Consider the following 13,480-nt stretch of genomic DNA (forward strand, 5'->3'; position numbering starts at 1 on the left):
TTACAGTCGTACAGACAAGCAACAAATTGCTTCAAGTTGACGATGTTGTTCCCCTCACCTGCAGAGAAAGAAACAGAGGTTCAGGTTTTCTTATGGTGCAACCTGCATTTATATGCATATGCACTTGTGAAGTCAGTCAGCTTGCCCGTCATAATCTAATGCAGGCCAGAGAGAACAACACAACAAAAAGAGACAAAATGTGCATAATTACCTCCTTATCCTTAATCAGGAAGATAGTACTGTTTTTTTTAGATAAGTCACCCCGGGGGGGGGGGGGGGGGGAGATTCCCCACCTGAATTTACCATTATAAAGGAGAGCTACAAAGTTTGTTACACATTAGTCAGAATTTGAAGGGGAGCCGAAAAGATAAGCTTCCAAGAATTGATTACAGAGCGATGCTCAAATTTGAGGCGTTCTAGCCAAAGACCACTCTCCTCCATACATTCGCGAAGGACCGACTGCAGAGACGGGGACATGTTCCTGAAAACAACATCATGCCGATGATTCCACAAGCACCAGAAACATAGAAGATAGAACACCTTGTAATGAAATTGGGGCAGATTCCCATCAGGTTTCAGATTGGCCATATCACTGACATGTTGAATTCGAGGGCTTAAACCTATTGCCTCCCAGAAACCTTGAGCGAATGGGCAATTTAGTACTGTTTTTGGGTTACCTTTTCTGTTAATTGTCCAAAAATAAGAATGATGCAAACCGTCAGGCCAACGAACTGGTAAAGATCAAAGCTAGGTTTAAGGTATCATTATCAATCAAGCATGAGGAATCGAATCATGACCAGTGTGCTCACCATCTCCATCTCGTGATCAGTTGATCCGGCGATCTCGCCGCCACTACCTCCTCCTGGACTCCTCGCCCCAATTTCGACGGCGGTGATCCCCGTAGTGTCACGTGTTGCCGATAGTTAAATTCAGATTCTGCATTTTACATACTTGCCGCTTCGTGTGCAAATACGATCACCGAACAGTAGAATACTCCCTCTTTTTCACGTTATTTGACGTTTTAACTTTAGTCAAAATCAAACTATTTTAAGTTTGACTAAGTTTATATATCAAATATAGTAATATTTATAATACTAAATTAGTTTCATCAAATCAATAATTAAATATCTTTTTATAATAAATTTGTCTTGGTTGAAAATATTACTCCCTCCATCTACTTTTGATAGTCATATTTTCAAATCTGTAAAATTTATTTTCGATAGGCATATTTCAATCTAACAAATTATCATTTTAACGACTTTCTCGGATTTAATGCATGACTCTATTCTTCCACGTAAGATTGGCTACATGAGAATCGAGAAATGTAAATATTAATGAATCGCATGTTTACAAGGAATGACTAGTAGCATGTTTAAATGGATGATAAGTAAAATTACTTATCCTTGATCTGTGTGCCAAGATGAAATATGACTATCGAAAGTAGGTGGAGAAAGTACTACACCCTCTGTCCCATAATATAAGGGATTTTAAGTTTTTACTTATAATATTTGACCACTTGTCTTATTCAAAAAATTTGTGCAAATATAAAAAACGAAAAGTTGTGCTTAAAGTATTTTGGATAATAAAGTAAGTCACAAAGAAAATAAATAATAATTCTAAATTTTTTTGAATAAGACGAATGGTTAAACAGTGCAAGTAAAAACTTAAAATCCCTATATTATAGGACGGAGGGAGTACTTAACTTGGTTAAACTTAAACTTTGACCAAAGTTATAACGTCAACGGAGGGAGCAGTACATTGCTTCGTGTCGTCAGATATCATCTAATCCCATCCCATCCATCCCGTGATAGAATTTCATTGATCCACAGTTCCACACTTACACATATGGCAATGTCAGTTGCCAACAATACTCCTGACAATTTCGATGGCAACACCCACCCTAAACACACAATCAACAGGTTTCTCCTTATAATATCGATGGTCAAACAAAACAGCACATCATCAATTGAACGAAAGAACTACTGTAAGCCTAAAACACACGTTCGTGAGAACATCTAGCTTTTTTTTTAAAAAAAAAAGACAGGGAGAAGGGCAATCAATAGCTCCAGCTCTAGCTACTATACTTTGATCGAGCGAAGCATGTTTCGCAGGGAGAAGGGGCACTTCTGATCAGGCTGGGTGATATCCGTCAGCTTTACATCACATCTACTTGGCCAAGTTGCATCCACGGATGTAAGGGTGATCATACTTTATATACCTTGTCCAATATGGTCTGTACTTGGTCATACTTGGTCATTGCCAACTCCAGCCATGGCTTCATGTTACCGTTGTAATCAACAACGGCTGCATTATCTATCTCTGAGCGGTCAATGCTTGGGTTGTATCCTAATCCGAGGACATGCCACGACTTGTCAAGGGGATGCGTCAACTTGAAGAAGGTCAAGAGGCCGTGTGGAAGTGTCCCAAGCTTCCAAAGAACCCGGTCTTCGTTCTGTTAGAAGAAAAAAAAAAAAAGCAACATTGATGTTAGAGTAAATCGTTTTGCATGACATCTCTAAATCAATGAGATCCAATCATGGAAGTAGTAATCTCACCATGTTTTGCCACCTGTGGTAGATCCCAGTGATATCTTTCTTCTTCCACTCGTTCAGATCAAAGATGTTCATTCCATATGCCCAGCCACATGCATTTGGATCGAAGTTCCGAGCGATATGTGGATTTGAAAAGTTAAGATACTTGTCAAAACGATGAAAACTCTCCCCACAGGTCTCCACTGCACCGGTGACCTTCCCATTAAGATCAACATCCCATAATCCCGTCAAATCTTTCTGCACGACTATGTCATCATCAAGGAAAAATATCTTATCCAACTTTGGATAGACCTGTGGGAGATAAAATCTCAAGTGGTTCAGCATGGAGAGGTACTTGGGGTTACGATACTTTAGGTTTGAAGAACCCGCAGAGAGAGTGGTGGGGCGGTCAGCTTTGAAATAATACTCTTTCATGGCTGCAGACTCAAGTTGCCGTAAAACAGGACAGTATGATGAGTTCAACCACTTAAATTCATCTACGTTCTCAACATGGATGGTGGCCTTCCCAGGAGGGTTCAGCAAAAACCACATGTTCATGGCTCCAAAGTTCAACTTATCAGTCACAAGATGGAAAACATGCTTCTCAGGCTCCTGAAAAGATTATGCCATAGATAGCTGTTAGAACAATTATCACACTTTGCACTTGATTAAAAAGGAAGACGAAACTACCTTAGCATTCATGATGGTTGAGTTCACAACAGATGCTGCCAAGACATTGTCTGAGAAAAGTGCATAATGGTAGAGCTCTGGATTTTCCAAGTTCTCGCTCCTCGGGAACTTCCTTTTCTCCAACGGGAGGAGATAGTAATCTATTGTTAAGCGCATCGACAAACAATGAATGCTGTTTGGAATTGTCTTCGCAGCCAACTGGCTAAGAAATGTACTCTGCTTCTTCAAGCTCCTGACTTGTTCATCTGCTGACTGAAGCATAGCTCTAAGTCTCTGAGTAACCGCCTTGCAATCATACACATCTTCTCTAGCCTTGGATAGAAGTTGACCCATTACTCTGACTTTCTCAGGTGCACTGCAAAGTACATTATTTGTCATGATAGAGAACAAGATGAGATATAAAAATATGACGTGAAAATAGGCACAAACCTATGATGAAGGTCAGAATCAGCAGTAGCCTCTCCAACAGCCCGCTGGCTTTCCTTGATCCTGGTTTGCAGCTCTTGATAAAGATCATTCTTGTTCTTTGATTTAGCAAGCACAGAATAAACACGTGCCATAATAATCTGGTCTCTCATCAATCTAACTGTCAAATCTGAGTTCTCATTCTCATTCTCCTTTCTCCAAATGCTGTATTTCCCAAGGACAGCAGAATCTTTGATCGATCAATAGCAGCATTCTCCAGCTTAACACGTGCTTCATCATCTTTCCTTACAAATCCATTGCCCTCTTTTCACGCCTTTTCTCCCTTAGTTTCTTTAGTGACCAAACAGTATCAAGGGATGAATGATGTCATAATGCATACGATAGAAACAAATAACAATGCATCAATGTACATACAAGAAGATCAGCATTCTTACCCTTCGAACATTTTTTGCAGCCGTGTCGACTTGATGTTCATCTGCACAGACAAGAAGTTTATTTTCTTGCATACCTAATCAGACGATGTAAAAATTTAAAATGTGCTTTTTTTTAAAAAAAAGCATGGTTATTTTTGTACCAGTATCATCCTTGAGTGTTTTATCTGTAGAGCTGTTTGCAGATTTAACCTTGTCATCAATATCCAAACTCGCATTGCTCAGGTCATTGACTAGATCATCAGTTTTCCAAGAGGGAGATGCACGTTTTATGAAAAAATCAACACTCAAAGCACCTGCTTCTTGTTGACTAGAAGCTAAAGCATCAAACATCTGGAGACCAGAAGGCATGTATAAGACTAAAAGAACAGAAAAATTGAGGATACTTCTGAACAAGAAGACAGTTTCTTATGCAAATAACAGTAGATGGTAATTGAAAAATCAAAATGTCCGCAACAGAATTACAGAGCAGATAGGGGACACAGCATGCAAATCTACTTGGAACAACAGAGAGTAGCATGGTATTTAGAGAAAAGGCAATCAGTTGCAAGGACAAATCAGAGAGGATGACGTTGCGAAATTAGTAGCATAGCAAAGATGAGCACGTTGTTATGTACCCTTGTACATTTCCATGAAACCAAAAAAGAAAGATAAGAAATTATATTACTAAGTCGCGAGACAATTCTGACCTCCTTGGACAAAATAGATTTCAGGTTGTTCGTTGGCAGCTGTTTTTGCCATTCTGTTTCCTGCAAGAAAGCTTTAATGTGAGATGGATCCTCAAAATTTAGGCTAAGCAATTAACTAGCTCCCAGAATGGAAAAATACCTGAGTACCTTCCATATCCATGGGATCTGCAGGTAAACAAACTACAACATCACTTATCTATTTCAAATCAGTATAACAGTATTCAAATACTACAAAACATTGACAATGTTCCTACAGTTCTAATAAATGTAGTTTTCTTGTTTATAGGCTTTTGGCACTACAATTACATCCACAATTCACTTGTGCACCCTAGATTCTTAATAGCTAGGGCTTTCCCCACAATGTCACACATCTAACCTAGCAAAGGCACAAGTGACACTACAATAGATAGGAAAATGGTTTCCAAAATCACTTGAATCACAACTTCAACTGTCTGCTGTAAACTCATGATTCCTCCAAAGTGCGATGGATTAATTTTTTGTTTCCAAAACAGAGCATCATGATCCAATTATCTACGTTTTCTATCCAAAATCATAACCAAGCCTACTAATACAACTCATCAATTGAATTTAACAATAGTACCTAAACCACTGACATCTACTCGGATTCCATTCCGAGTAATATCCCTCAGACCAACGCTGGGAAACTAACCAAACCTGAACACATCACTCCCCAGTCCCCACCCCCACCTTAAAAAAAAAAAAACAATCTAGATGCTACATTCGCGACGGAGGATGCGATTAACAACCGACAGCGCCGCGCATCAGGAGGGGGGAGGGGGATGCAAACCGGAACCTGAGCCGACGTGGCCCCCATTGCACGCGACGAAGAAGATCGACGGCGCGAGAACGAAGAGGAACACGACGACCACCAGCGGCGCCACCACGCCGCGCCTCCCTCCTCCGCCGCCGCCGGCCGTGGAGTACGGGAGCCGCTTCGAGTTCGCCATCTCCAGCGAAGGGTAGGATCCGCGGGGGTCCACCTCGCCGGAGAGTGCACGTACGTCGCGCGCGGCGCGCTTCCCTCTCCGCCTCCTCCGCCGAGAGTGGGGTGGGGGGAGTGGCGTGGTGAGGGGAAGCCTGGAAAGGAAGGGGAAAGCACCCGAAGATGTGAGGCAACCGATGGTGGGCTATTTGGGCCTTTTTGAAAACCATCTAGGCTTCTGCCTTGTCTACGGCCCCGTTTAGATGGGCCAAATTAAGGCCCACCTATGTGTATGGGCTAGTATGAAACAAAGGTTAAAAAAAAAAGAGGTGGTCTAAAAGTGAAAATATTGGTTAAGGGTTCGTGGTGAAACTAGGGTAAAAATAATTAGTCCAATGTTAAATGAACTCTACTTTAATTAACTTATTTGGCCCTATTTAGCACAACTCCGGATTTAAGATTTCCTTTTTTTTAGTTATGTATTTTTAGCTCCACAAATGCATGAATCGAAATCTAAGGTTACATCAAAAATATCTAGATTAGTCATTTTGTTCTTAGTTTAGACTAAATATAATATTTGAAACCAATACAATTTAACATACATACTTCAAATCCAACGTAAAATTGGGAGCTAGAGTTCTGCCAAATAAATCCTTTATTTTGTCAACCAGTTCATAAAATCTTTGGTAACCTTAGAGTTTAGGAATTTAATAGTATAGGACCTCCATTTTGAAATATATGACGCCTTGACCTTTTAATTTTTGGATATAATGTTTCACAATTTGTCTTATTTAGAATACTATGCAAGTACTTCTTTTGTTTCATATTATAAGACATTTTGGGTTTCGAATAGATTTATGCATGGATCCATATATGTGCATCATATACGTGTCTAAATTCATATAGATGTTAGTTAATCTAGATGTGGGGTCGAGAGGCCAAAACGTCTTATAGCATGAAACAAAGGAGGTAACATTTATTTTGTATTTGATATGTTTTATCATTAAAGGTACTTTAACAATTATTGCAATAAATCTTTAAATAAAATGAATTGCTCAACATCATGTCTAAAAATTAATAGCATTATTACATATTTAAAAATATAGGGAGTAATGGATCGGACGAGATGAGTACATGTAGTGAGTGGTTCTCCGATTAGTTTTAGGGCTGGTTTTCATTACTTTTATTGCCTGGATCTCTTTTAATGATTTTCAGGCAATCAAAAAAATCTACCCCAAATTACAAAAATCAAACTTTGAATTCAAAAAACGCTTTAAATCTAAAGGAGTACCAAGCAGATCCATCTCGGCCACTCAATATGTTGGTCCATATCAAGCCAGTTAAGTTTCAACTAGAGAGATAGCATAGGTTACTTTCAGAAAAAACAAAAGGGGAAAAAACAGAGAGCATAAGAGTCGTTTTATAGCAGTAGAAAGAAGCAAGAGTTACACGCATCAAGGTGGTGTTTGGATCAGGGACTTTAGTCCTATATTTAGACACTAATTTAGAGTATAAAATATAGACTACTTACAAAACTAATTCAATAAATGAAAGCTAATTCGCGAGACAAATTTTTTAAACCTAATTAATTGATAATTAGAGAATGTTTACTGTAGCATCACATAAGCTAATCATGGATTAATTAGGCTCAATATATTCGTCTCGTGAATTAGTCCAAAATTATTGATGAGTTTTTATTAATAGTCTACGTTTAATATTTATAATTAGTGTCCAAACATCCAATGTGATAGGGACTTAAAAACAGGGCCCAAGCACACCATAGAAAAAAGACGCCCCACATCACGGTTGCAGACAAAGTTGCAGATTCCAGCAATGACGCAATTAAAACCGAAAATTATCTCTCAACCATCCATTCGATCCATCAACTCATGCGGTGATCGATCGATCAGCTGGAGAGAAAGTTCCAGTGACAGGTTCATCAAAATTAAGCCGGCAGGCAAGCCTGAAAGCTACCGTTAACGCATTTTATTTTTTTCAGAACAACTGACACCGGCCGTGTATTTACTCCACTTAATAGAAGCACCTCTGATCAGGCTGGGTGATCTTCTCCGTCAGCTTTTTACATCATATCTACTCCGCCAAGTTGCATCCACGGATGTAAGGGTGATCATACTTTATATACCTTGTCCAATATGGTCTGTACTTGGTCATTGCTAACTCCAGCCATGGCTTCATGTTACCGTTGTAATGAACAACAGCAGCATTATCTATCTCTGAGCGATCAATGCTTGGGTTGTATCCTAATCCAAGGACATGCCACGACTTGTCAAGGGGATGCGTCAACTTGTAGAAGGTTAAGAGGCCAGGTGGAAGCGTCCCAAGCTTCCAAAGAACCCGGTCTTCATTCTGTTAGAAGAAAAATAGCAAGAATAATGTTAGACTAAATCATGTTGCATTACAGTTTCTTCTCTAAATCAATGTGATCCAATAATGAAAGTAGTAGTCTCACCATGCTTTGCCACTTGTGGTAGATCCCAGTGATATCTTTCTTCTTCCACTCCTTCAGATCAAAGATGTTCATTCCATAAGCCCAGCCACATGCATTTGGATCAAAGTTCCGAGCAATATGTGGATTGGAAAAGTTAAGGTACTTGTCAAAACGATGGAAACTCTCCCCACAGGTCTCCACTGCACCATTGACCTTCCCATTAAGATCAACGTCCCATAATCCTGTCAAATCTTTCTGCACGACTATGTCATCATCAAGGAAAAGTATCTTATCCAACTTTGGATAGACCTGTGGGAGATAAAATCTCAAGTGGTTCAGCATGGAGAGGTACTTGGGGTTACGATACTTTAGGTTTGAAGAACCCGCAGAGAGAGTGGTGGGGCGGTCAGCCTTGAAATAATACTCTTTCATGGCTGCAGACTCAAGTTGTCGTAAAACAGGACAGTACGATGAGTTCAACCACTTAAATTCATCTACGTTCTCAACATGGATGGTGGCCTTCCCAGGTGGGTTCAGCAAAAACCACATGTTCATGGCTCCAAAGTTCAACTTATCAGTCACAAGATGGAAAACATGCTTCTCAGGCTCCTGAAAAGGTTATGCCATACATAGTTGTCAGAACACTTATCACTTATCACAGTTTGCATTTGATTAAAGAGGAAGACAGAAACTACCTTAGCATTCATTATGGTTGAGTTCACAACAACAGATGCTGCCAAGACATTGTCTGAGAAAAGTGCATAGTGGTAGAGCTCTGGATTTTCCAAGTTCTCGCTCCTCGGGAACTTCCTTTTCTCCAACGGGAGGAGATAGTAATCTATTGTTAAGCGCATCGACAAACAATGAATGCTGTTTGGAATTGTCTTCGCAGCCAACTGGCTAAGAAATGTACTCTGCTTCTTCAAGCTCCTGACTTGTTCATCTGCTGACTGAAGCATAGCTCTAAGTCTCTGAGTAACCGCCTTGCAATCATACACATCTTCTCTAGCCTTGGATAGAAGTTGACCCATTACTCTGACTTTCTCAGGTGCACTGCAAAGTACATTATTTGTCACGATGGAGAACAAGATAAGATATCAGATATGAAGTGAAAATAGATAAGATATCAGATCACAGATATAACACCTATGATGAAGGTCAGAATCAGCAGTAGCCTCTCCAACAGCCCTCTGGCTTTCCTTGATCCTGGTTTGCAGCTCTTGATAAAGATCATTCTTGTTCTTTGATTTAGCAAGCACAGAATAAACACGTGCCATGATAATCTGGTCTCTCATCAATCTAACTGTTGAATCTGAGTTCTCATTCTCATTCTCTTTTCTCCAAATGCTGTATTTCCCAAGGACAGCAGAATCTACAGCCTTTGATCGTTCAATAGCAGCATTCTCCAGCTTAACACGTGCTTCATCATCTTTCCTTACCAAATCCATTGCCCTCTTTTCACGCCTTTTCTCCCTTAGTTTCTTTAGCGACCAAAACATATCAAGGGAAGTATTAGGTCATAAGAAATGGATATCGATAGAAACAAACAACAATGTATCAATGTACATACAAGAAGACCAGCATGCTTACCCTTCGAGCATTTTTTGCAGGTGCATCGACTTGATGTTCAGCTGCACAGAAAAGAAGTATATTTTCTTGAGTACCTAATCGGATTGTGTGAAATGTGCTTTTCAAAAAAAGTCATGGTTATTTTTATACCAGTATCATCCTTGGGTGTTTTATCTGTCAGTGATAACTCATGTTCTGCAGAACTGTTTTCAGATTTAACCTTGTCATCAACATCCAAACTAGCATTGCTCAGGTCATTGACTAGATCATCAGTTTTCCAAGAGGGAGATGCACGTTTTCTGAAAAAATCAACACTCAAAGTGCCTGCTTCTTGTTGACTAGAAGCTAAAGCATCGATCATCTGGAGACCAAAAGGTATGCATAAGACTAAAAGCACAGAAAAATCGAGGATACTTCTGAACAAGATGACAGTTTCCTATGCAAATAACAGTAGATGGTAATTGAAAAATCAAAATGTTCGCAACAGAATTACAGAGCAGATAGAGGACACAGCATGCAAATCTACTTGGAACAATAGAGAGTAGCATGGTATTTAGAGAAAGGGCAATCAGTTGCAAGGACAAATCAGAGATCATGACATTTCGAAATTAGTAGCATAGCAAAGATGAGCATGTTGTTATGTACCCTTGTACATTTCCATGAAACCAAAAAATAAAGATAAGAAATTATATTACTAAGTCGCAAGACAATTCTGACCTCCTTGGACAAAATAGATTTCAGGTTGTTTGTTGCCAGTTGTTTTTGCCAATCTGTTTCCTGCAAGCAAGCTTTAAAGTGAGATGGATCCTCAAAATTTAGGCTAGTAAACCAATTGACTAGCTCCCAGAAAAGATAAATACCTGATTACCTTCCCTATCCTTGGGATCTGCAGGTAAACAGAATACAACATCACTTACATATTTCAAATCAGTATAGCAGTATTCAAATACTACAAAACATTGACAATGTTCCTACAGTTCTTATAAATGCAGTTTTCTTGTTTATGGGCTTTTGGCACTAGAATTACACCCACAATTCACTTGTGCGCCCTAGCTTCTTAATAGCTGGGGCTTTCCGCACAATGTCACACATCTAACATTCTAACCTCGCAATGGCACAAGTGACACTACAAGAGAGGGGAAAATGATTTCCAAAATCACTTGAAGCACAACTTCAATTGTCTGCTGTAAACTCATGATTTCTCCAAAGTGAGATTGATTATTTGCGTTTCCAAAACAAAGCATCATGATCCAATTATCTATATACAGAGTTCTCATCCAAAATCATACCATACCCTGTAAATACAACTCATCAATTGCATTTAACAACAGTACCACTAAAATCTACTCGGATTCCATTCCGGCAATATCCATGAGACCAACGCTGGGAAATTTACCAAACCTGAAGACATCACTCCCAGTCCCCACCCCACCAAAAAAATAATAATAAAATCTAGATGCTACATCAGGGGGGGGGGAGAGGGGGGGTGCAAACCGGAACCTGAGGCGACGTGGACGTGGCCCCCATTGCGCGCGACGAAGAAGATCGACGGCGCGAGCACGAAGAGGAACACGAGGACCACCAGCGGCGCCACCACGCCGGAGCCGGAGGCGCCGCCGCGCCTCCCCCCTCCTCCTCCTCCTCCCCCGCCGCCGCCGGCCGTGGAGTACGGGAGCCGCTTCGAGTTCGCCATCCGCCGGATCCGGCCGCCGCGGCGGCGAGGGCGACGTTGCCTTCTCCGAGACGAGAGTGGGGTAGGAGGGGAGTGGCGTGGTGAGAGGGGAGGAGGGGAAGCCTGGAACGGGAAGGAGGGGAAAGCAGCCGAAGCAGTCGGTGCTGGGCTATTTGGGCCTGCATTGTCTACGGCCTCGTTTGGAATAGGCCGCGAATTTCGGCCCATTTGTGGGCGAGGTAGGCCGTCACGCCGCCGTCGCACTCGCCGAAGCCGCCTGCGTCGCAGCCGTGACACATTCACACACGCCGCCGGTGCTGTCGCCGTGCGAACCCATGGCGACTTTGCGTGAACTGATCGGAGTTCAGCGACTGTGTGGCACTACCACAGTGTACAGGAGTAGCATATTTTTAGTGTGTGACACTATGAATACTCTTAATTGCTGTCAATATATCGGCTTTTTTTCTCCTTCTTTTCCTTTTCAATTTTCGGCAACAAACAATGGCGCGTGTGGATGATGGGTCGGGCTCGACAGGACCAAGGGGAAGAGACAGAGAACAAAATGGAGATGATGGACGAGGAAGAGAGAAGAGGGAGGATGATACGTGGGTTCCACTTTTGTTTTGTTTCTTTCTTTTTTGCCACGTAAACGCTAGTCAGCATGAATGTATTAGGTCAACTTGTCACGTCAGCAAAACCGATCATCCATATAGCCCAAATACATAATTTAAACCGGTTTTGCATGTTGAGGATGAGATTTCTTGTATTGCGGTATAGGGATGTGATTTAAACTCGATAGAAAGTGACTTATTCTGGGTGGGCTGCAATTTTGAGGCCTATCTGGACCGTGATGAGCATACCTTTCGTTTGGATCATGCATCCGCGTAGTTGATCAAATCATAAACTTTTGGTTAAAAAGAAGTTAGGAGTTTAATGATAATCAGCTGTATGTGATAAGCATCAAACTTGAGGACTCCATATAGTGTTATAATCCACTTTGGATTTTAGGTTCTAATTTTCGAGTTAGTTTTTAGAGTTGTTCTTAGTTATTTGTTATTGCCCGGGTTCTTTTTTAGTGATTCCTAAGAGGACAAGTAAAAATTCACCTAAAATGATTCTTAAGCATGAAACTAATTTAAATTCAAAAACACTTTATAAAGAAGTACCAAGCATATCTATCTCGGTCAATCGATATTTTTGGTGTATAACAAAGCTAGTTAAATGTGAAACCACAGAGCCACCATAGGTTACTTTCAGAAAAAAGATGGAAAAAAACAGAGAGCATAAGAGTCATTTTATAGCAGTACTAGAAAGAGGCAAGACCGCAAGAGTTACACGCATCATCAAGCACACCATAGAAATCATACACCACATCACGGTTGCAGACAAAGTTGCAGATTCCAGCAATGACGCAATTAAAACCGAAAGTTATCTCTCAAACCATTTCATTCAGGCCCTATTTAGATGGAACTTAAACTTTTAATTCCATATCACATCGGATGTTTGGACACTAATTATAAATATTAAATGTAGACTATTAATAAAACCCATCCATAATCTTGGACTAATTCACGAGACGAATCTATTGAGCATAATTAATCCATGATTAGCCTATGTGATGCTACAGTAAACATTCTCTAATTATAGATTAATTAGGTTTAAAAAATTTGTCTCATAAATTAGCTTTCATTTATTGAATTAGTTTTGTAAGTAGTCTATATTTAATACTTTAAATTAGTGTCTAAATAAAAAGACTAAAGTTAAGTTTCTGATACAAACACCACCTCAATCCATCAACTCATGCGGTGATCGATCGATCAGCTTCATCAAAATTAAGCCGGCACGCAAGCCTGAAAGCTACCGTTGACGTATTTGCTTCAGAGCACACGTATTTTTTACCCATGCCAGATTACCAACCTTGCAACGACTTCTTCAGTTCAGTTCTCCTCATGTACGTCTCCTGCAGAGTCTGGCAAGATTCGAGAGCTATCTTGACATGTTCTGAATTCTGATCGCGACATGAACACCATGGTTCGTTCGGTTTTTTCAGGAAAAAGAATCGCATGACTCGCCAAGCGCA

The 13,480-nt window shown here is 40.4% G+C and overlaps 1 protein-coding gene and 1 pseudogene across 2 annotated transcripts; both read right to left on the reverse strand.

Moving 5' to 3' along the window:
• Positions 1 to 1,778: 1,778 nt before the first annotated feature.
• Positions 1,779 to 5,867, reverse strand: LOC4347670 (polygalacturonate 4-alpha-galacturonosyltransferase-like; annotated as a pseudogene).
• A 1,623-nt stretch (positions 5,868 to 7,490) lies between these two features.
• LOC4347671 (polygalacturonate 4-alpha-galacturonosyltransferase) lies at positions 7,491 to 11,525 on the reverse strand. 2 transcript variants are annotated; one of them, XM_015756194.3, is made up of 9 exons: positions 11,223 to 11,513; positions 10,589 to 10,614; positions 10,446 to 10,505; positions 9,879 to 10,089; positions 9,750 to 9,790; positions 9,306 to 9,640; positions 8,855 to 9,212; positions 8,181 to 8,768; positions 7,491 to 8,077 (listed from the first exon to the last, which is right to left on the reverse strand). In XM_015756194.3, exons 1-9 carry the CDS (start codon positions 11,419 to 11,421, stop codon positions 7,802 to 7,804), a joined length of 2,094 nt encoding a protein of 697 aa, XP_015611680.1. In that variant the 5' UTR covers positions 11,422 to 11,513; the 3' UTR covers positions 7,491 to 7,801. The 2 variants fall into 2 exon arrangements, with proteins under 2 accessions (XP_015611680.1, NP_001409848.1); NM_001422919.1 differs by having other exon boundaries at positions 7,492 to 8,077; positions 11,229 to 11,525.
• Between the last annotated feature and the right edge of the window lie 1,955 nt (positions 11,526 to 13,480).

The sequence above is a fragment of the Oryza sativa genome, chromosome 9 (genome assembly GCF_034140825.1).
Source record: "Oryza sativa Japonica Group chromosome 9, ASM3414082v1".
In the NCBI taxonomy this organism is placed as follows: Eukaryota; Viridiplantae; Streptophyta; class Magnoliopsida; order Poales; family Poaceae; genus Oryza; species Oryza sativa.

Bases quoted from the DNA above. Each gene is read 5' to 3' on its own strand.
- LOC4347671 (XM_015756194.3), bottom strand. From the start codon at position 11,421: ATGGCGAACTCGAAGCGGCTCCCGTACTCCACGGCCGGCGGCGGCGGG. The intron at 9,791-9,878 runs GTATAAAAATAA...TTTTCTGTGCAG, and splicing joins AACACCCAAGGATGATACTG to CTGAACATCAAGTCGATGCA. The intron at 8,078-8,180 runs GTGAGACTACTA...TTCTTCTAACAG, and splicing joins ACCACAAGTGGCAAAGCATG to AATGAAGACCGGGTTCTTTG.